We start from the raw sequence: 24,860 nt of genomic DNA on the forward strand, positions 1-24,860 counted from the left end.
AAATCCAAGTGGTAGCTAAGAATGAGTTACCAAAATATTATTGTTACGGCAGCGGAAGTCACGCGACGCTGGAAGCATTCGCGCTGGAGTTTCTAGAAGGATCATGACTTTTCCTGGCAAGTCTAGTCTGTTCCAGGCACCTCATTTTTAGTATATAAGCCCGGCAAATAAAGCGGAGACATAATTGCAGATAGATAGATATAGAGACAGATAATTGAGTCAAGCGAGCGGTAGTGACGGTAATATAAAGTGTGTGTTTTGTTATCGAGATTGCAAACGTATTGACTATGGAAATTCCGTGTATTGCAAAGTTGTATCAAGAAAGAATAAACTAGTTTTAATTAAGAAAGGACTTGTATCGCTGAAGTTTCTCGGAAAGGATTTCTACGGGAAATTAACAAACCAGCAGATACGCAGCATTATTGTCTAAGAAATGAAAGGTGATTTTATGTTTCATCACACAACATTAGATGAAGTTGCAGTAATGATCATTCTCCAGTTAATGAGATGCTGTATTACTTCACCAATACTATATTTCTTTTCAGTATATTTTTCGTGCATTCTAGATTCATCTCAGTTTTGCCTGATTTTTCAAATGTAATTCATAGTACAACAAACAATATTCTCATGAGCAAAGTCCTGTGGACTGATAAATTATTAATTTTCTGGAATTTAACATTATTCAAAGTTATTCAGCATCTTACTCTGTAATACATTTCTTCATGAATTAAGTATTTATGTATTTTCTTTGTGTGCTTTGTTTTTACTAGTAGTGATTTTAACTACGTGATAAGCCCAAACAAAAAATGTTGTTTTTGTTTTGTCTGTTGGTAAATAGCATCAGTTATGTTCAAAACTTACTTTTGTAGATGTTTTCTTGCCTTTTTTTTGTTCATTATTCTTTTGTTTGTGTGTTGCTTATATCCATATTTCAGGATGAGTAATTAATCTGTAATTAAATTAATGTTGTAATGGTATTATTTCAGTTTTCTGATGCTTACTGACTTTTATGTATTTATATTTCAATTATCCACAAATCCTGAACTAGTGAAAATAAAACACTGAAATTGTCAATAGAAGAAATTAACTAAGTTTTTTAGGAGTTTTTTTCAAACAGGTAATATCCTTACAACACCTGGCAGACATTATTTTAAAATGGCTCAACAAACCCTGCACTGCCTTGAATCTTTTTTTTATAAACAAAGTCCTGAGGCCTATATAATATCTAATTTGCAAAATGCTACAGCTGCTATCTTATTATCATAGTTTTTTCCTGAATTTTTATAACATGTTAAAATAAAGCTCTATAATATAACCCCTAAACCAATTGTCTTCTGTTAATAGTTTTGGCCCACCAGGTCATGAAGAGCCAAGAGAAATCTATCCTTCAAAGAGGATCCCGGTTCATTGCAGTGCAGGGTAAGGTTTTTTTGTTTGTTTTTTATTGTCTTGGGTTTCTTAAAAACATTACAGATGTTTGTCAGAATGTTAAAAATAATCCTGTTTAAAGAAGAGTTTAGATTTTGGGATCTTCAGTTGCATTTGACAGTAACATTTCTTGTATTTTGGGGTTGTTAGAAGGAGTTTTGGATAAAGACAGAATTTAATGTTGAATCATTTTTCAGATTCATTTCTGGCTAACACAATGCAGAGAAATGTTCAGCCTATACTGAGTGAAAAAACATTTGATGACAACCGTAATGCTATCAGAACTTTTTACATTTAAGAACTGTAAAATATTTGTTTAATATGCCTATGAAGAATTTCCAGAATGTTTTCCTATTATACATGTAAAATATTTGTATGGATGTAACTAAAACTTAACCAAATAGTTAAGTTTAGGAGAAAAGAAAGGTCAATTTTAAACAGTTGATACACTAATTGAGTTTGATGTAGTAATTACAGGTTAATCATTAAGTATGGTAGTCCTTAATAGTAGGGATCGCGATGGAACAAGATGGTGGCCATAAAAATTACATATTTAAAACCACCTTTAAAATGTCGGAATATTAATAATGACTATTTCACAGTATTGGCTGAGCAAAACTAAGGCTTATTGTATTTATAAAGTTGCCTAAATTTCTATATATGTGTTTATGGTGTGAATCAAAATTTCACTATTTCGACATTTTATATCTAAGTAAGTAAGTGACTTTCCCAGACAAGCATACAGAAAAAATGATGCCTTATCACTCTAATTCTTTGGGGTTCCAATGATTCCTTTCTTGTACCAAAAAGGATGCTATTATATATATACATAATGGATGATGGACTACTCTGGACATATAATTAGATTTACAATTAGGTTGGTAGAGATCCTGATCAGTAATAAAATTGAATTGAGTATACCTGTGCCGCACACTTGGTATTGCCGGCACACTAAAATATAGCAAATAAAAAGGAACATACAAGTATGATAAAAAAATTTTCAATTTTATAAAGACAAGTAGGGATCGATATATATACATAACATAGGTAGCTATAGTAATGTAGGAAGTTTAAATGATACAAAAAGTATTGAAACAAGAACGTCAAACTTCAAAAACTGACTTACTTAAAATTGAAAAAAAATTATCCCTACTTTGGCTTGGACTAACATAATTACAGTACAGGTAAAAAAAAATTTAAATCTTAAGTAACTCAACTTGTTTCAATTACTTGTAGCTTGAAAACTTTCTGTATTACTATAGCTAGCTAGGTTACATATATATCAATCCCTACTTCCCTTTATAAAATATAAAAAATTCTTATTATACATAAGTGCTTCTGAATCTAAAGGATTCAACCAAATTAATTGCACTGTAGCTGACAAACTAATTCTAACTTTTAGGCTATCCAAGTTGAGAGTGTTTATGTATCTCAATGTTCTTGAAAGCTCTAGCATTTAGTTATGAACACCTAAACATACAGACATTATCTTCCATTTTACTATTTTTGAAATTATTAGCTATATATGTATGTATATTTAGAGAATAAAAATGTTTTTGTCCTTTTGTTTATTTTACTTTTAAGCCTAGACCTTTTGGTAGAGAATCATAAGTACTTCACTACATAATATAAACCTTGCAAATAAGATGTTTTATTTATGAAATTACTTATTCATCTTCACTACACAAGTCACTGAAAGTTCATTTGTACACACTGGATAGCTGTTGAGATGTGTGGACATTCCAAAAAAATGAATGAAGCCTAAGTTGTGACTGTAGGTGTGATATGTTGCAATAGTAGTTGTCGGTGAAAATATTTTTGATATAAGAACATCTCTAAATGCTAATTATTTCTGAAAACATCAAAGACCAAAATTTGGTAAAGAAGTTAGCAAAAAATAAAATGTTATTTCTTAAGATTTTAGTGCTAGATTTATCATAAGTACAGTAGGATTGGCCAGATGTGGAATATGTGCAATACAAATTAAAAACTCAAACGCACTGCAAACATCATGTAAACAAAACTTAATAAGCACTTCACACACACTGTTGAGTAGTAAACAAACCAACTGCAGAGTAATAAGCCACCAAAGCACTTGAGGAAGTTGGTAGAGTAAAACAAAAATTTCACAAAACCATAAATTTGTCAATGTGAATATCTGACTGCCTTATGTTGTTGGAAAGGTGTAGTTCTCTCCTGCCTTCAGCTTATGCAAATCTAAATGCATATGATTGAATTATGGTACCTTAAATTTTTCTTAGTTTTACTTATACCCTTAGTGATAACAATAACCATTTTGCAACACTACTAATGAGCTACCAATACACTAGTAGCCATATTCTATTATTATGAGCAAGGTCTATGAGTTGCCAAGTAACAACCTGCCCTTATATCATGTGCAGGTGTATGATTGCTCATGTGCATGCACTATGCGATCAGCCTGCAGTTGTATCAGCTGGATAAAAAATATGGACTATGTAAATTCTCTAGATCTAGTTTCTAACTATGATCTAACCTTTGAAAGCGAAGTTTTCAGTTCTACACATTTGACTCGAGAGTTCTGTGTTGGACAAAGCAATTCTCTGATAGCTGTCTGCACCTAAGATGCGAGTCTCCTATTTGAGGATGAATGCTACCACTGCTGAAGTCTGACACAGCTTTACCCAAGTGCTCTGGACAGAAAACAAAAACGATAAGTTGTATAATTTGCCTTTGCATTGTTTTCAAACTAGGTATGACCTATTGACTTCTAAGGTTGTACTTGAAACAATGTAATTTTTAAAATATGCCTTTCGAGGGAACAAAAGGAGAGAAAAAGACAAAACCTTATGTTGATAACCTTAAAAAGTCTTTGTCCCAGTGAAGAGAGCATTACTACAAGAATAGAGATAAAGTTAGAAACAGTAATGCGGAATATGTGAAAAAAGCCTTAGCCATTAATCCAACCAAAGAAAATGCTTTCACCCTGGCTAGATGGAAGAAAAACTATAGCAAAAATATTAGAAAAAGCCAGGATATGTTGAGAGATAGCTCTAAGAAAAGCTACGAGAAGGATAAGCCTAGAGCCCAGTCACTCTCGAGACTTAGCACCAAGAAAAGCTATGAGAGAAGTGGGAAAAATTTTTAAATAAAAAAATTAGGAAGTAGAGAAATGGAATCACCAAAATGTAAGGAAACGAGGTACGAATGGGCAGTATAACATTACAACACTTGATAGTTTTTGACACGGTGTAACCTCAAAGTGGGTGTGGCCATCATTCTGACCATTCCCTTCATGTTTTACTTTGAACTTTGATTCAATTATATACTTGAATAGAGTTTTTCAAAAGCTAATTCTTTCTAAATACTCAACAAATTTAAAAATGTCAAAAATCTGCAGTTTTGATGCTATTCTTTTGGTCCACCCCATACCAGTCAGATAGCTATAATGTATCCCATAAGCAAAGTATGACTATTGTAGCTTCATGTCTCACTTCTGACATCAGATGTCCCCCTTATGATGTCATGCATTTTGTTAGAGTCACGTAATTTGATTACATACACGTATCTGTAGATGGTTGCTGAAACAATGTTCACAACAGAGAAACTTAGCTATATACACTTTTAATTTAGTTTGAACAATTACCAAGTTACAAAAAGCACACTAAACAGGAATGGGTGGAACAATGGCCACACCCACCTTGAGGTTGAGCCATGTCAAAAACCAACAAATGTTCTTATGTTACTCGTCCATTCCTACCTTATTTCCTTACTTTTGGTGCTCCCATTCCTACTTCCTAATTTTTTTATTTAAAAATTTTTATATGTGTGCATTTAATGTTCAAGGAGTTGGATCAATAGAATAAATTAAAATTTGTTCATATGTACTTAGCATTTGTAATTTCTGTTCTAATCAATTGCTTATTGTGATTTCTTTATTTGGTTTAGAGATATCTCGCAACATTATGCCCATAATAAGTGTTTATCTTTATTTATGGGTTTTAGAGCCTTGCATATGTTTGGTGATGTTTGGAGCCTTTATGTTTTATGGAGATGTTTATAGCCTTGCTTATATTTAATGTTGGTGATTAGAGCTTTATTTATCTTTAAATATGGTGTAATTACAGCCTTGCTCATTTGTGTTAAAGTGTTCTGAGACTTGCTAATTTTTGATTGTGGTGTTTAGAGCCTTGCTTATCGTTGATTGTGGTTTTTTAGAGCCTGGAATGATGGAATTTATGTTTACCAAAATATCCTTGAATATATACACTGCTGAGTTAGCCACAATGAAACAAAGTAGTAATATCCTATCACTCTTAAGGTACACTGTTTACAAATGTTTCTCTTAGGCTTAATTAAACATATATGCTTATTCTGTGATTTTTATTGTTGTGAAACAGCAAACTGATTTGATCCACTGCCACTTGGATAATCACTGAATAATGTTGTATTGTTAATTGTTTTTTTATCATACATATATACTTCGTAAATATATCATCAGCATCTTAATGGTAAGCTTGAGTGTTTGTAATGTAAAATTTTTGGTTTGTTTCCTGAAATGGATAAGCATAATATATATACATATATATATATATATATATATATAGTCCATTATAGAGCTTTGTATTAAATCTATGAGATAAAGCACTAACAGTTAACTATATTTCAGGTAAGTTTGTAAGTATTTTCACTCAAACTTGCATTTGCTTGATGTGGGTAAAACATGAAATATGGTTCAAAAGGAAATGTGAAGTTGATATGGAGTTTGAAATTCAGTACTTTTCAGCCTTGTATTCATCACTTTTACTTTGCATTTCTTTTTATCATGTTCAATTATTTCTGACACTATATTTTATCACTATTGTGATAATTGAAATATTGAGTGAAAATATCATACAGGTGTTTGAGTACTACAGCTGTTTTTAAAGCATACACATAGTGTGGGCAGTAACAAGAAACATAGAAGGAAAATTGGCTATGAGTGGACTGTTGTATTCTTAAAAGATATGTTTGAACAATTAATGAAAAAAATATTTACAAAAAGTTAACAAATTTACTCCAATTCAAATATTATTGACTAACAACCATGGCATACACTGTGCTCTAATAAAACAGGATTATCTTCAGTAATATGTAATAATGTTCTACCATACACACAAAGAAAATACAGCTCCCTAACTTAATATCTTGTTTTAGTATTATATGACCTTTCAGTACACAAAATCTCTCGTGTCTTACTACACGTTTAGATTCAAATAAAATATTGTACTGAATTTGCTGTGAGTTTTCAATCAGCATCATTACAGCTGTCGTTAATATGAATAATCTTCAATTTTAGAGAAGTGATTGAGCATAGAAAAAATTAATTAATCATTTCCTAGTCAGTGCTTCAAGCAAATCTGTACTGTGGTTGAACAGAACATTTAGAAAGATGTGACTGTAAGTTTGCATTAATATTTCATTGAAATAAAATATTATAATTGATTACAACATTAAATAATGGACACATGTAGAACTTGTAGGTTGTAGCATAACTTCATTTTCTGATACAGTACATTACCTCTTCTCACATGAATAGCTATCCTCGTTCAATGCTGCTCTCTATTTGCAAAACAAATTTTTTACTCATGCCACAAGCTTTTTCCTCTCCTACATTGGAATTGACTAATTCTAATGCATCTCTCATGCAAATCATCATGCGACAACCCTCCACCAATAAGAGTACGACACTCTCTCATTACATCTGTGACTCCATCTATTCAATTCTACCAAACTATCACTTCTCATTTGGTAGTACTCCTTTTCAGACATTTTTTTTTTCTTTGGTGGTTTTTGTGTGCTTCGTGCTAGTAAATTTTTTTTCGTTGTATTGAAGACAGCTTTTACTTTAACTTAATTCCCAGTCTTTATAATTATTTTTCTCTCACATCTGAAAAGAATTCTGAGGTTCATGTTACCACTTTGAGTATCATACCTCCTACAAGCACTCTTTCACAGGATACAGGTAGTGATGACCCGCTGTTGGATTTATCAGGGATTATCTGTGGAGAGATTGATCATTATGTGGGTCAACCACCTTCTCCTGCATTTGCCACACTTCCTCTTGAACAAGCCGAACTTGTTCGGGCTGATGAAGATGTTGATAGCCTTTTTCCACCACCAGATTTTTCCGTGTCTTCCTATGATCAACATGCAGAATAAGCTAGGCGTAATACGGCATTTTTAGAAATGATTTCTCAGGTATGCAATATTATCACTGTCAGAGTCACGACAAGCCCCTATTCCTGTCCTAGTCCTTCTCAGCTCTCACCTGTTCCTCCCTCAGGGATTCCTCATCTCATTGTTTTATGCAACATTGATGGGTATGGCACCAACAGTACTGGTGACTACCCAGTGGGTTCTGGTCTGGTGGGAACTCGATTGTGCAAATTTGTTCCCCTTTGGAAATCTTTCACCACAGATCAGTATGTTATTCGGGTTTTATCAGAGGGACATGTCCTCCAATTTCTCCCTCCCTCTCCTTTATCTGGGGTACCCATTTCCTTCTCTATGCCTCGGGATCTTATCACCTGTCATCGTTTATCAGAGGTGGTTCAAGACCTTTTATCTCAACAGGCCATTGAACCCATTCATCATCTTCCTCGAGGTTTTTATTCCAGGCTGTTTGTTGTCTCCAAGGAAGCTGGATACCTGTAACAGATTTGTTCTGCCTCATTCAATTTCTCAGTCTTCCCCATTTTACCGTGGTATCGTTTCTCACCCTTAGGTGCACTTTTTCTCTAGGTTTGTGGATGACTAAGATGGATGTTGTGAATGCTTACTTGCATGTCCCAATATCTTGTCAGTCATAATCATATCCTCGGTTTGTTCATCCTCGGAGTGGTCTATCAGTTTCACACACTGCCCTTCGTGCTTGCTTTGGCCCTGTATGTTTTTTCTCGGGTGATCAGAGCATTTGCTTGTCACCTACATGCTCTTGGGTTGAGCTTTCATCATTTGATGATATATGATTGGCTGGCTACTGTTAACTCTTTCTGAACAGGAGTCCACCCGTCACACTCATCAGCTGTTCCTGGAGGCAGCTTGAGTGGGCTGGTTAATGAAATTGGAGAAGTCATTCCTTCAACCTACCCAATATCTTGTTCATTTGGGTGTTTGTTTTAACACCCATCTCAGTTGGGCCGAACCTTCTCCTCTTTGACTTCTTTCTATGTAGCTTTCATTTCTGCATGCTCTTACTGCTCCTGCTATTATAGCTTGTGAGGTTCTATCACTTTAGGGAATTTAGTCTTCCATGGCAGTCCTTATCCCTTTCGATTGTGCTTACATGCATGCTCTTCAGCGGGCTCTTCAACACTGGTGGAATCTTGCATGGGATCCTTTGCAGGCTCTTATTACCCTTCCTCCTACCCTAGTCGATCTGCAATGGTGGTTGGACAAGATTCACATGTCGGTGTCCTCCTCTTCATACATTTTACACATTTTCACGGATGCATCTCTTCATGAATGGGGGATGTCGATAGGTCCTATCATATCAACATACTGAAGCTTCTCACTTTATGTCAGGCTTTGGTTTATTTTCTCCATCTGGCCAGAAATCGGCTGGTAATGATCCATTCCAACAATTCTATAGTGGTTGCTTATCTCAATCACCAGGGTGGCACCCATTCTCAATCCCTCTGTATTCATACATTGGATTTTTTTGGGGGCCCACATTTAAGACATTCATATCATTGTGTGTCGTGTTCTAGGCACTTTCAATCTTATTCTGGATCAGCTTTCCCATCCAGACAAAAGCTATCTAATGGAGTGGTTTCTGATCCTGTTTGTTTTCCACTAGCTTTTGCCACATCCACATATTCCCTCTGTTTTGGTCTCCAGTCCTCATCCTCTTGCTCTGGCTGTTGATGCTTTCAGTCTGGATTGAACCAACAAATACATATATGTTTATCCTCCCATTCAACCTGGTGATTTCGATCATCCATACCACTCCATGTCAAGTCCTTCTGATTGCTCCTTACTGGCCGGCTCAGTCATGGTTTTCGCGACTTTTCCAACTCCAATTTACTCTTATGTTACCTCTTCTCCTGTCTCCCTCCCTTCTTCATCAACCTCAGTAATCAGTGTTTCATCTTCCCTTCATGCCTTTTTTTTTTATCTGGTCCTTGTTAAAGAGATCCGGCTTGTCTCGACGACTAGCTTCATTTCTGGCTCGTTCCATTTGCCCTTCCTCCATGGAAGTTTATTAGCATAAATGGAAAGTTTTCCGCCTTTGGTCTCTGGGTTGAAGGTTTTACACTGATTGACCCACTGTTTCTCATATTGTGGATTTTCTTACTTGGCTTTTAGATCAGGGGTCTTCTGTCTCCTCCATCTCAGGTTATTGGGCTGCCTTGTCCCACACCTTTCGTTTTTCCTGATACGCTAGGGTATTTATTTCACCTACAGTTTACCTGTTGATGCATTCCTTCCAAATTCATCGTCCACCATGGCAGGCTGTCTTTCCAGACTCTGATGTTAATGTGATCCTTCACTGCCTCACTTTGCCTCCATTCAAACCACTTTCCACGTGCTCTTTGTTTCACCTTTCCCTTAAGACTTGTTTCCTTCTCCTCTTAGCCTGTGAACCTCGGAGGTCTGATTTTATTGGCATCAATGTTTCACATACTCTTTATCATCCTTCATATATTCTCTTTTATCTGGATCATTCTTTCCTCCCCAAAACTTTGGCAGATAGAGAGGGTAACTCCTCCTTTTCACCAATTTTTCTTCCTTTCATTTCCCACCTTTATCCTAGGCCTAATATGGATATACTTCTATGTCCTTATGTGCTCTTTGCTGTTATATTGCCTTGGCAGCCATCCTCTGTTTGTGATTTTTCTCCTTCCGCTCTCACCTATTTGGTTTGGTTTTGAGTCGATTGGCTTATTCCTGTTTATCGTCTTCCTCCCATACTTTGTTCCATGTGTCTTCCCTTCAAATATGACCCCTTACCTTTTCTCTGGCATCTCATCTTCATTGTCTATTGGAGGAAATTCTTCAATTGGGCATATGGATTACTAATATATTTGTCTCTCACTATTTGCATAGGATTGAGATTTCTTTTTCTTTGGACTATCGTCTTTTGCCTGTATCCATTCTTAAGACTTCAGTGAGACTTTGACTGGGTAAGTTTTCTTTTATTATTATTTATTTTATTTTCATCAGCCTTATTTCCCTTTTTATTATTATTATTATTACTTATTTTGTGGATCCTGCTCTGTGGCGAGTGGTGCCTGACCAGGTATTTTTTAACTGTTCAAATCCACATTGTCAAGCCATGTTGACTTGCATATTATAATTCCATGGCCAAGCAACACACACTGCAGAGATGAGGTATTCCACAAGATTGCTTGTAGGTTTATCCTTGCAATAGAATTGCTTCATAACTTTGCCCATCGTGGACCGTACCCACCCATTGACTACATGGGTAAAACAGAAGGGGATAGCTGCCCATCCATGCCTTGTATTGAATAAATTGCTATGATTTGCCTTTAAAAATAGGGTTTGTGGTCACTCTTTTCACTGTTTCAGGTATTGTTGTTCCTCCGGACTCTCCACCACGTTTTATTCCCCTTTTCTTCTAGTGGAATTTGAGATTCCTTACCACTTTCCAGTTCCAAACCAATGGGGTGGTGAAGGCATCCTCCTGAATGGATTAATGAAACATAGAAATGATTATAAAACCATTCAGTTGAGAGTAGGGTAGTGGTGTTCTGTTGGTGCAGATGTCATGATATCCTCCAATAAGAAACTTAAAATCAAATAGTGAGACATCAAAATTGCAGTTTACCCCTTTGATTGAGATCCCTCATCTTACCTTCACATGGATGTCAGTTCCTAGTGGCTTGGTTTTGGATACAGAGTACAACCAATTAACATATGTCCTCACACATGTATTACAGAGGTGTATATTCTTCCCTCATTTATACTTCATCAATGTTGTGGATCATAGTGAGGGTAATTGCAGATTGTTATGGTTCTTTCCCTTCCACTATCTCTTGGTGATTTTTATTCTGAGGATGTTAATGTGCTTGGGGTAGTTCTGGTCAATTTCACTTTTGAGGGAGATGATTTACATTATGTAGACATCTTTTCGATACTGGATGTTGGGTTCCTAGATCAATTTATCATATTCACATTTGCCCTGTTCATGAATTGGAGAGTACTAGATTCCCTCTGGCTGGGTTTCAGATTGTAGTTGACTTGCCACTGTTATGATCCTCTTTCCTACCCCCACATGGATGTCGGTTTCCAGTGACCTAGGTTTTGGATTGTAGTTCATATACCAACGGTATGATCCTCATCCTACCCCCATGTGGATGTCTGTTCCCAGTGGCATGTGATTTGGATGTAGTTGACTTGCTGTGTGCAGACTATTGCACCCTAGTCACTCTACACCTAAGGGCACATCCTTTTCATTTTACCTGCTTTTATAATTTCTGGGATTGAGTTTCATAAATATTGCATGGTTCGGATCACTTTCCAGCCATAGTTCTCTCCCAGTTGAATGTGCTCCACTGTTTCCTACCCATGTATGCTACATCTTTCTATGATGGGTGAAAAGTATACCTGGTTCAGATGTGGTGTGGTCTCCCTCATCAGTTCTTAGAATCTGACTGCCTTATTTTAGGGATTGTCCTTTGGATCCTTCTTTTCTTCCCTCGCACTGAACTCTCCATCTATTCAATATGGGATTCTAGTTATTTATATGAGAAGAGATAATGTACAGTATCGGAAGTTATAATTTTCCTATACTGAAAATGTATTTCCGATCTCTTCACACACTTCCCACCCTTTCTCCTCACTGAAAACCAGTGCTTCTATTTCTTGCCAAATTCAAAGTGATAGTTAGATACAACTGAATAGTGGGGTTTACTTGCGGAATGATGGTATGTTGCACCCTTATTGGTAGAGGGTTGTTGCAGAATGATTTGTATGAGAGACACATTGGAATTAGTCAGTTCCAATGGAGGGGAGATAAAAACTTGTGGCATGCGTAAAAAAAATGCATATAGAAGGCAGCACTGAACCAGAATAGCTATTTATGTGAGAGGAAGTAAGTACCTATCTGAAATACATTTTCGGTATAGGAAAATTATAACGTTTAAGAATTGTTTAAAATCCTCAGTAGTTGCTGAAATGTGATATTTATAAGAAAGCTTAATCTTTTGCACAGTTGCAAAAATCCAGGTTAATAATAATAATGAGTTTGTGCTTCTGGATTTTGGTTTCTATCTTGCGAGTTCATTGGTTAAAAAATGAGACTGAGACACTCTTTTCAACTTAATCTGTATTAAATGCTTTAAGTGTCTCTGTGTAAATTGAATTAGCACAACAAAATGAAGTTGAAACATTCAATCTCCGTGAGGTTTTTTAAAAATTGTTCAGATGGCATTATCTAATCATACTTTAGAAATTAATTCATATCTTGATTTAACAGTCCTATATGAACGACAATAATAGATAAAAGAAACAACTGACAATTAGCTGATTCATTTGGCTTGCACAAAATATTTCAAGTATTAGTAAATATTATGAAATAAAAATATGTTATTAGATTCATTTTAAACCAACTTAAATGTCAACAGTTGCAAACATGAACTGTGTTCCACTGTTAGTCATATACTGTACAATCACTTGTCAACACTTAAATTGTTTACACAGAAATTAACATTGTTTGAAACAAAGTGAGGCATAACTGCACTGAGGGCATGAGATTCAGTGTAAACTTGCTCTGTAAGAGATACTAATGGGAAATCTTGAAAATGGAAAAAGAAAAACTACAATATAGAACTACTATTTTTTTTTTACATATATTTCAGTTGGAAAAGTTTTTAAAAACTATCAATTGGCAAGTCATTTTATTTTTTTTCATATTATTGGCAACTGTTCACTGGTAATGAGTAAAGCACATTCAAGACCAAATATTTTTTACGAACCTTAGTGTTTAATCAATCACCAATCAGTATTTATTTTTGAAACATTAATAGTTGTATCAGTAATTGGAGAAGAAACGACAAATCATTCTACCTGTATTTCAGTAATTGTGCTTTTCACAGTGTTCTACACTTGGTTTGTTTGGATTAGCTTGCTTTAATCTCTTGATTTAAAGTAGTTACATTTATTTATAGGATCCTCTTAGGAAGCTGATTTTGATTTTTTGAGATTGTGTACAGAAAATATATATACTCTTCCTTTTCAACTATAAACAAGGTAATTTTCATACGACTATCATAATATAATTTTTTCACACTTCTGGACCTCTGTGTGAGGTAACCCTGAAAGAATATTGATGAAAAATAATAAACCAGCAGGGTTCTACAATGAAAAGCTTTGACCGGTATTTGTTGTTCTCTTACTGATTATGTTTATTGAAATATATGAGAACACCTGTAATTACCAGATCATTCAGGTATTTGACGATTGTATGACTTCACATGTGATGATTTTGTATGCTTGTTTAATTAATGAATTGTATCTTGCTAGCTCTGAATATTCTCCAAATGATTATGGCATGGAAGGAATTGATTATCACAATCCATCTGGATATGGAGGATCTTCATCGTACAATGGAATGGGTAACTTTGGAGATGCATATGATCAACCAGAACAGAGAGTTGCTGTTTATAGTAAGCCTGAAGATCCATATAAAAGACATGCTCCTGTAGATCCATATGGTTATCCACAGTCAGAATCTCATTCTAGGCCAGATCCATATGCCAGATCTCAACTTCCACCCGATCCTTATGGGCGTCCAGCTCCACCCCAAGGCTCTTATTCTAGACCTGTACCTCTTTCATCCTCGTATGGACGACCTGAGGATCCATATACTCAATCAGATCCATCAGTTAGACAAGCACCTCCTGCTGATGCTTATATCAGACCCTCATCTTACACTGAGCAGTATGGAAGACCAGCACCACCAGATCCTTATGGTCGCCCACCGGCCCCTGACCCTTCAAGTAGACATGCACTAGCAGATCTACATTCCAGACCCATGCTACCAGATCCTTATGCAAAGCCAACAGCACCAGCTTATTCACAAGGTAGTGGATATGGATCCAGTGCAGGTGAATATGTTTCTATAGCAATAATAATAATATTAAGCTTTAAAAAGAGTTGTTTTGATATTGAAAATATGTTACTTTAAAGGGGTGTGTTGTGTTAATGTTTTGTATATATGTATAAAAATTTCAAAAACAGATATAAATGGTTATTAAAATACCATGCAGAATGAACATCTTAGAAAAGGAATTTTTATTTTTTTATCAAAATATAACATGAGACACTTCCACTACAAAAACTACCCCTTTTGCAATGGCTTGTGTTTTTGGTCAAGCAGCTACAGTTTGTTTGTTTTGTATTAGAAAAGAAAAAATACTGCAACATAAATCTGTGTAAAAAAAGGAGGGGGTGTTCTAAGGTGGAATTTTTTAAAAATCTATCAAATAGCAACATTTTTATTTTTTTGTCAGGTTATTGGCAACTGTACACCAGCATTACTGGAATTGGTTAAAGTATATTCAAAACTATTCATAAGCATTTGTTATGCAGCTTAATTTTTAATCAGTTACCAATTAGTATTTACTTTTTAAAAGTCACTACTTGTATCATTAATGGAGAAGAAATTAAATACCATTCTGCCCGTATTTCAGTTCGGTAATTGTGCATTTCACAGAGTCGGCTTATTAAGATTGTCTTGTTGTGATGTTTTCATTCAAAGCAGTGACGTGTATGCATAGGATCGTCTTTAGTAACTCATAAATTAATTGTAGAGAATACCATGTTAATACTCAATCGTCTTTTTTTTTTACCTCTGTCAAGACTATAAGTTACAATCTTATGTTTTATGGATTGCTTCATACCTTGAAAAATACAACTTGTAATCTGTATGTATAAAAGGGGTGGACTTAACCTCAGATGTACTTAAAAACAGTACGAAGGCGGGAACAGTATGTTAGTTGTAAAAGTAATTCGACATATTTTTAACCATGTAGTGGGTCTAGCAATACGTACACTGTGATGTGGCTGTTACAGTGTTTGGAAATGCAGTAAAACTGCATCTGAATATAGTCTAAAGAAATGTATATCGGCGAATTAGTCGCATTTTATTATAAAAGTTTATGTAAACGTTTTGTTGCACAACTAATCTGTTTTTCTTTTACTCGGAAGTTCTTATTAATGGTTAGTCTCAAGCACAGCCCGCAGACATGACATCTCACTGTTCTTTATACTACAACTTTTATGTGGTGCTAAAGCACACACGAGATGGGTATCATAGATGCCATGTTTTTTCAAAACTTGTCTATTTAAGTATTGTAAGCATTAGAAAAGAAAAACGAGTTATGTAAATATAAGCAACTTTTAGTGACAAAAATTAGCTTCTAAGCAATTAACTTACAGTGTTTGTCAGACGTGTCAGAGCCTTAAAGTACTGAACTTAACATTTGTGATACAAATCACGTAATGGGCAGATATTTTTTCAACATTCGTAATTTTTCCGATTCGAAACCAGAGTCGTGTGAAAGTAGTATTTTAGATGTCTCTTGTTGTTTCTCACAAGTCATTACCTAAAAACTCGTCAGTTGGTTTGGATGATGAGACAAAAGTTTTTGCTGATGAGTCTTGGTATTGAACGAATGTTAATTTTATTTGCATAACCCATCAACATGCTCCCTGTGGTTCGCTGGTAAGCTTGGGAGTTTACAACGTTAAATCTTGGAGTTTGATCCCATTGTGCAACTTTGCACTTACCAGTTAAGGAACAACGTCCTCGAAGCTATAGAAAAAACGTTCGTTCATAATAAATATGATATTAATCAAACTTATTAGTAGATGGCGCCAGTTGTGCATGAGAGCTATTTTATTGTTTGCCGATAATGTTTGGAAAATTCAAAGCTAATCAGGTTGTACTTTGACTAGCATTATGGGAAACTAGTAGGTAGAACATCATATAGATGTGAAACCTAGTACAATGTATCCAGAAGAAGAAAAATCAGATTCTGTTTTGTATTTTAATTAAGCACGTATAAGAATCTTACGAAATTACCCAGTTTTGTAACAACACACACGGCGTTAAAAACAAAGTTTTTCAAAGTAATGTTTAGTACGTTTTTTACGCATTCATGGTGGCAAGTTTAGGAAATATTACTTTGATAGTAACAGTGATTTATATATAAATGATAGTTGCATTTGTTTTTAAGGCCTGTGAAACTGTCTAATAAAGTATAATTTATCTTCGCTATCATTTGATGTCGAATGCTACTATCCCCATTTTAATAAGTAAATATGTACGCAACCCGTACAGAGAAGCTGATTAAGAAATGTGTACACTGATAGAGGTCGTTGACGGTGAAACCAGAAAGCGTGGCGCCAATTTCACACTTGCGCAGGATGTGCTTTTACCCTTAAGCAATTGTTAACACCAGTCGACGAAAGAAATGGGCGTTGTTTTTCATTCAGGAGTTTAGTTAACCTTTTGCCGTGAAATTCTCAGGCCAACATGGTTTCTTATCCCCAATTGTGTTTTATTTACTCAGTATCCTTATTAAAAAATATCTGTTGAGTTAGCTAATGTGATGTACAACATGGCACCCTTCCATTCCCCATTTTCTGCCATTCGAATAAGTGTTTATTTTTGAAAAGAGAATGATTTTTTTTTATTTGTGCTAATATAAAACTTTTTACTGCTTTATTATAATCAATTATAAATGCAGTCCAATCATGCTGAACCTCTATAACACGTATAAACTTGGAGGGGAATTTACCTGCTGATATAACACCCACTAGACACCAGGAATAAGCTCATTTTTTCTGTTAGTTTTCAAATGGTAAGTAAAAAGTAGTTGTGCAAGCACCTTAACCTAAGGCTTAAGAACAATAATAATAATGGGTAAGGGCCTTTTCTAATGTCACATATATCTGTGGCGGTGGGGGGATACTAGCAATGTTTTAAAATATTTCAATAGAAAACTGGCAATCTGACATTAATAAAGGCTAATTTAAGGTATTGTGTTACCATACTACAGCTGACCTACGATTTATATTTATTACATGGTATGACCTTACAATACCAATTACAAAGTCAAGATAACCAAAATTTACATTATACGTCATAAATCATATCCACCTTTTTAATTTGTCATACATCCAACAACAGAATATAAATGTATACAGGGTATAAATATTGCAATGATGTAACGGAATTATACTACCCCCTGCATAATTCGGTAACAAATGATATAACCTCCCAACCTCGACCCATAAAACCAAAGTTAAGTAACCTTGATAGCTCAAATATAAAATGTAGTAAATTACCCTACCTATGAAGGTTAATGCATTAGATACTAGTCGGTTAAGTTTGAAACTTAAAACATTATTGACTTACTGACCAATCAAGTTTGGGGAACTTGCAGATATTTTATATAGACTCGAAACTCCCCTTCTTATTTTTGTCTAACGAATAAGGTAATAGCTGCAGTTTAATGAGATACTGTTAAGGTTTTAACATACACAGCTGCACATAAAATGTTAGATCAAAACTTCACAGTCTACATTCTAGCAGTTAGCTCTTCAGTGGCACAGCGGTATCTCTGTGGACTTGCAACGCTAGAAACCGAGTTTCGATACCCATGGTGGGAAGAGCACAGATAGCCCATTGTGTAGCTTTGTGCTTAACTCCAAACAAACTCTTTGGTGGCTGTGCACAAAATTCTAAAACAAACAATTATACATGATAAAGTTCAGATGTTTTGCTCTTGTTATGACGATAATAATTGACCCGAGGGAATATTTAGTATTAAAGAACGTTTTCCTCGTTCAACAACAGTACGTGTTTTAACTGCGTATTAGACATAGAAGAATATTTCAGGAATGTGTACTTAGTAGAGGCATTTTCACTTCACGCATCCCCACAAATGCGCTCGCTCCTCTGTGTCTGTATGTATTGATTTTCTTGGAAGTGGGCAACCGAAAAATATTAGATACTGATTTCATTATATATCAATATATTTTGACCATCCATGGTGATTTTTCTACCATTGCAAGACATTACACACAAGCTCTAGGGGAAAAAAAAAAGATTCTTCAAATGTTGCCCTTGTTGAACTGTTCCATGTATGCCTGTCTTTATACATGGAACCATTTATTCTTACTACTGTACTATAATACCAACTAATTGTGATTCTTTGTTAGTTGGTCAGAGAAAGTTGTATTGTGCATGGTGATGCATTTTACCTTATAAGTAATACAAGAAATCAAATAATACTAGTTAATGTATTTGCCACATATTGTATTATATCACTATGCCACGTGTCAGGCACTAGGAACTACTGTACATTCTAATCGTGCATTTGGGACATTTATTGTATCTTCTCCAAATATTAACTCTGAATTCTAAGAGAAGTTGTTAAGACAGTTATATTTTTGTCTTCACTTGGAATGTGTGTTTTCAACGAAATGGTAATCATAAATATTTCTGCTATATATACATATAGCAGTATCCTTTTTTTCATGTAGATCTGAATATAGAAAAACCAATGGTAAATAAATCATTCTAGTCTTGTCATACTCATTCGTATTGCTTTTCATATCTTGATGGTTTTCTTCTCAAAATCCAGGAGGTGAGGGATGTTTGACAGTATACATTGTCATTTATTAGTATGTTTTACTGTCTAAAATGCATTCAGATTACTCTTGTGAAGAAACACATTAGTGAAACAACAGTTTACTTAACAAATGAGTTTAATAGAATACACTGTATTTTACAGTGGAGTGAATAATAGTCCTATGAGTGACAAGCTTTATTTCCCCCACTGCAAGCTTTAGACTCCTACATACTTTCTATTCATTATGCTCTCCCCTTGTTAATGTCGTTCAGTACGTGGTTTCTTAGCAAATTGGGTGTGTGTTTGTTGGGTTATTCTCTTCAGTCATTTTTATATACAACATATTTTGGGGTTTTCTTACTTATATACCCTGAGAAAATGGGTTAAATGGTGCAAAGGTGCTATGATAGTCACTGTACTTACATGGGTACAAAACATCTTGAAAGCTAGTTTTTGAATATCAATGTTCTTGAATACAGTTATTTATTTAACTTGAATGTTTTCCAGAAATGGAAAATAATAGGAATTTGACAAAAGATGTCCAATTGACTTGTTTTTGCTAGATGTTTATTTGGCATTAGATCTAAACACACAATGATAGTTTTTCATATCCTAAAGCTCTTGTTTCTGAGTGAAATGATGGTTCATTAAACAGTTCAAGAATGTATATAAACTGTATTAGAATTATGACACAAATTACAACAAAAATACACAAGGAAAATTTCAGGTGTACATAAAACTAGTACAAAAACTGTCTACGAAGTAGTTTTATCCATATTAACTGGATAGCGAATGTACCTTCTGCACTTACATGACCAAGTTATTATCAAAAGCAATCCATTAAATTTTGATTATTCCTCTGATAATATATTGTAAGTTAAACATACATTGTTACTGTAGCTTTCCATTTTGCCCAAACCTGATCAACGTGTAACCAACTCCAGAGTAACATTACAAAGATTAGTGTCACCTTGGTAAATATATTAGGTTTTCAAGAAAGTAATATTGCTTTTTTTTAGATGAAAAAACCCGAACAACTTGTATATCAAAACAACATGACATAGTCTCCATTCTTGTCGATGATGCTTTTTCATCTTACAATCAGGTTGTTAATGCTCTGATTAAAGAAATCACTTGGCTTTGAAGCAAAAAACATGTCAGTGTCCTCTTTAACACCTTCCACATTTGCACAAGTTTTCCAATTAAGATGGTGTTGTAGCAAATGAAAAAAATGGTAATCTGATGGTGTTGTATCTGGAGAATATGATGGGTGAGGGAGAACTTCCCAACCCAACTCCATAATCTTGTGTTGCATCAAACATGCCATATGTGGACGTGCATTGTTGTGGAGAAGAAGAACACCTTTCTAATTAGCGAGTGAAGGGCATTTCTGATGAAGAGATTGATTTAAACATTCCAGTTGCTGACTATAGATCTCTGCATTGATAGTTGGTTGTGAATTGAGGAGTTCAAAATGAATTACTCCTTTGATGTCCCACCAAATTCAAAGCATCACTTTCTGCGGATGGAGTCCAGGTTTTGGGGGCAGAAGTGGTTTTTGTCTAGGACTGAGCCATTGTTTTTTGCATTTAATATTTGCATAGAGAATCCATTTTTTATCACTGGTGACAATTCTGTCCAAAAATGGTTCATGTGCATTACGCACCAGAAGAGACGAAGCAACGTTCACATGTTGGCAATTATGATCATTGGAGAATTCGTGAGGTACCCAAGCACTTTCTTTATGGAGTTTTCCATATTCCTTAGATGTTTATGTATTGTTTCATGAGAGACATGCAATTTTAGGGCCATTTCATGAGTGTGTTGCCTTGGGTTAGACCTAACAAGCGTCTTCACAGCATCACTATCAATTCCAACATGTCAGCCCCTAACATCATAGTTTTTAAGGCTAAAGTCACACTTACAAACATTTAAAACATTTCCATAAACTTATTTGATATTCTTTGTGGCTACAGAGGCGTTGTTGCCCTTTTTGTACTCAAACAGCATTACATGTCGAATGTGTGTCTCATCGTGTGCCATCACTATAAGTGATTAGAGTATACTAAACTTTACACATTATATAAGCTATACTAACGTGATGTTTAGATGGTTCATTTAACTATCATATGTGATATACGTTTTTTGGAGAGTGGTTAATGAAAGTGTTCCAAAACACGACATTAATTTCTTGACAATCTAATTCACTTAGCCTTCTAGTGGACAAGGCTAAGTTCTTGTACTTTCGATTGATTTATTAATTACAAACAAAGAAATTGGTGTGAAATATGTTGGACTTATTAGCATTAATTGTTTTAGATAGGGGAGTTATGAATATTCATTTTTAGATATAGCTTACATGTTTACTTGAATATGGAGACATGTATAAACTACATGTTATCCATACTCAACATTCCAACAATAATTACTCTAAATATGCCATTTTTTTTATTATTTCTACACTTTTTTCAGGTGTTCCTGGTGCAGGGGAATCATACTGGAGTAGTTCAGGTAAGACTACAATAGCTTCAGCTGCACGATAAGTAATAGTCATAGTTCTGTTTTCACAAGTATATTACCATACGTAATTTGTTTGTCATCCTCATATTCAGTCATAAGAGGTTCAAGTTTACTTGTTACCAAGAAAAGAAGCAATAGAAGTATACAGCCTTCACGGTTTTAGAAACTAAGATTGCTTGCTTGTATGTTGAAAGGGTGAGTATCCAGTGTTTGTCAAATGCCTTCGCTGGCCTGTTAGCTGTCGGGTAGGGCTGTTAGAAATAAAATGGTGACAAACGTACTCAGAGTGTCAGATGTTAATTTTTTGTAACGACTACAAAAGGACACAGAGGCGTGTAACATCAGGTAATTGTTCAACTTGATGAATTGTTGTTTCGACCTTGATGGGTTAGGAGCACAATCTCCATAAATTAACTGTATCAGAACACTGCATCAGTGATTCTGTCAGAAACGAGGTCATTTCACTCTACAACCAGTTGAAGGAAACTATAGGTGTAGGTTGTTGTTGGTTCATGGCGGTAGAATTGCACTTTTCTCGTGCTAGTTAGAACAAAAAGCCCCTTCCTTTAACATTCCCATATCTCATGTTGTAGCAGCCTTTGAAGGTCATTTAATATGTTTGAACATGATAGTTCGTTTGTAAAACCATGCTCATAATCACTATTAGTTCTTGTTTTGCATGCTTAGTGTGCTACTGCAACTGAAACAGGCCACAGTGTGTTGATAAGATCAAAATGGTAACTGTTGCAATAGAATGACATATCAGGTAGACTCACACCAAACTTTAGCACTGTTTTAACCATTTCTGAACTGTAATCCACATTCAGTGAACTACACTATAGTACATTGAATAAACTGAAAATAAATAAAGTACATCAAGTAAAAGAAGCTTTCAATACTTTAAGTAGCACACATCAATAAGGTAGTCATTTTCACATAATTATCTGTTGCCAAGGCTACCTGCTACGTCACTGTTGAAGCGGTAACTGCATGAAGTTATATATTTCAACCTTCCTTGGAACTGGTAGAATCATTTTTGATTAGAATGTACTAATGAGAGGTGAAAATAATTTTTGTCATGTGACATGACATTACTGTTGTGTAATATAAGATAGCCATTTTATGTAATTGAAATAGTATGATATTAATGTATTTAAAAAAATGTATTGCTTTTAAAAATGGAAGCTATAATTAATCTTAATGTTCTCAATGTGTCAGAATCGTTACAACAAATTGATAAATTTCAGTGAAAACTGAGCCACAGTGTAAAAACGAATTATACATAAGTTGAAACCCAATAATTTGGTACGTCATTTTATAAATAACTGTGAGTTTCAGTGCAGAGTATAATAATAACTTCAGTAAAGTAAATCTCTGCTTTTCTCTTAATATAGAATGAATTTAATAATTTTAAGAACCCATGAGTGAAATCAAAGGAGAATATAATATATTAACCACAATCCATCTGTCATTTGCATTACCGACTAAGCCTTTCACCCAGTACTGTATATAAATATAACGCACGTTTTTTAAACACTTGTAAAATTGGATGATCTCCTTGCATTGTATTCTGAAGTCTATTGTTGACTGAAACAAATGGTGATTTAACTGATAATATTAAATTTTTTATTTGTTTTTAAAATTTAAATATTTGTAAATGGATGTAAAACTACATACTTGATAGGTTAAAAAATTTAGTACATGTATGTTGGACCATTTTGTGTTTTATTCAAAATTATTAACAGAGATTAAAAATGTGCCAATTGTTGAACTCTCCTCCATCAAATATATTTGATTTAAAATAACAAGCAAATAAATATTAAAAATCTCAATTATTTTCTGACTAAATAGTATAAATTTATTTGATTTTGCAAAATATTAGCTGTACAGGAACTTTCATTAGTATTGCTGAAAAGAAAGCTTGTTTGTCTTTACTTACCATTAAATAAAATGGCTTTCAATTTCCAGAAAATGCAACTGAAAAAAGAAAATTAACAAAAATCATCATATGCATTGTATATTTACTATTAAGTAAGAAGATTTTCAAACTTTAGAACAGTTTTTCTCTCCCCTGTTTTTACTTCCTTTGAGAATAGTAATTACTCATCTTTTTAATGTTCTATTCTAATTAAAATTAAAGTTATTCATTGGCATAAATAGATATTGATAAAAAAAATTAAATTATGTATACCGGGCAAAGATCTTGGAATTATTAAAGGTTTATCATATTTTTATAATTTGTATTATTCTACTGCCACTTTGTTTCCAGGTGCATCCAGAGCTGCTAATGAGTATGACTACAACAGTTACGCTCCAAGATATGATAGTTACTCTAGTTATGGGCCCCCTCCGCCTCAATATTGAGTTTGGTGAGAGATGTATCACAGCTTCCTGTACACTCGTGTTTTGATTTATATTTCTCATTGTCTTTGCACACCTTCAAGTAATAGTAATATGTAGTATTCTAAGCCTTTTATCATTTCTCTGAGCATATCTGTAATAACTGACCTTCACAATGAGATAAGCAGATTTGCTTTTCCAGAATTGGTCATTTTAAAAATGACATATATAGATATATTAATCATCCAATCTTTTAAAAGAAAAATTAGAAAGACATTGAAGTTTTTAATATCATTGTGTGAAACTGTTAGAAAAGTAACCATGGTCTTGTTGGCTTGATAATGTTTACGGTTGTTTTGTGAAATGTATTGAGAGAGAAGAATGCAATTTAAAAAAAAAAACTAAAGACAAAGGTAGTATTTTTAATCCAACAAAGGAATGGAAAAATTAAATGTTTTTTGGATCATTGTATTTTGTGTATTTCGATAAATCTTAAGAAATTACTTGCTGTATGTGACTAGAAGGATTAAAAGTAGTATGAAAAATCTATGATTTTTTTTTATTAAAATATATTTCCCTCGGGTCATCAGTATTAAAATGTTTGGACTCATTTATATTATCTGAAAAGCAACATTTATTTTGGGCAACACTTTGATTTAAGGGTGACTAATATGTCTTTAGGTTGACAGTTAATGATTCAAGAAAAGAACAGTTTAGGAAATTAATACTAAACCAGTACAAAGTTTGCAGGGTCTTGACATTTTATTACAGAAAAATTAAAAGGAGCCGTTTTATTGGTGTGGCATAAAATCTAATTGAAGCAAGTAAAACTTTTTCTTTGAGCATACAGTGTAACGGTAAGATAACGCTAAAAAAAAAGAAAATTAGTGAAACCATTTCTATAGAGAGATATTTCCAAGGATTATTCATCTTATAAAAAATATA

The 24,860-nt window shown here is 34.2% G+C and overlaps 1 protein-coding gene across 2 annotated transcripts in view; it reads left to right on the top strand.

Moving 5' to 3' along the window:
- Positions 1-24,501, top strand: part of LOC106463005 (basic salivary proline-rich protein 1-like) — a 53,013-nt gene extending 28,512 nt beyond the window's left edge. The window contains exons 5-8 of one of the 2 annotated variants that reach the window (XM_013922971.2): positions 1,345-1,419; positions 13,936-14,519; positions 21,528-21,566; positions 23,845-24,501. In XM_013922971.2, coding sequence (XP_013778425.1) covers positions 1,345-1,419; positions 13,936-14,519; positions 21,528-21,566; positions 23,845-23,939 — 793 coding nt within the window. In that variant the 3' untranslated portion in view covers positions 23,940-24,501. The remainder of the gene's footprint in view (positions 1-1,344; positions 1,420-13,935; positions 14,520-21,527; positions 21,567-23,844) is intronic. The other variant, XM_013922972.2, reaches the window with a different exon arrangement.
- Positions 24,502-24,860: the final 359 nt, after the last annotated feature.

This window comes from Limulus polyphemus, unplaced genomic scaffold (assembly GCF_000517525.1).
Source record: "Limulus polyphemus unplaced genomic scaffold, Limulus_polyphemus-2.1.2 Scaffold1298, whole genome shotgun sequence".
Lineage (NCBI taxonomy): Eukaryota > Metazoa > Arthropoda > Merostomata > Xiphosura > Limulidae > Limulus > Limulus polyphemus.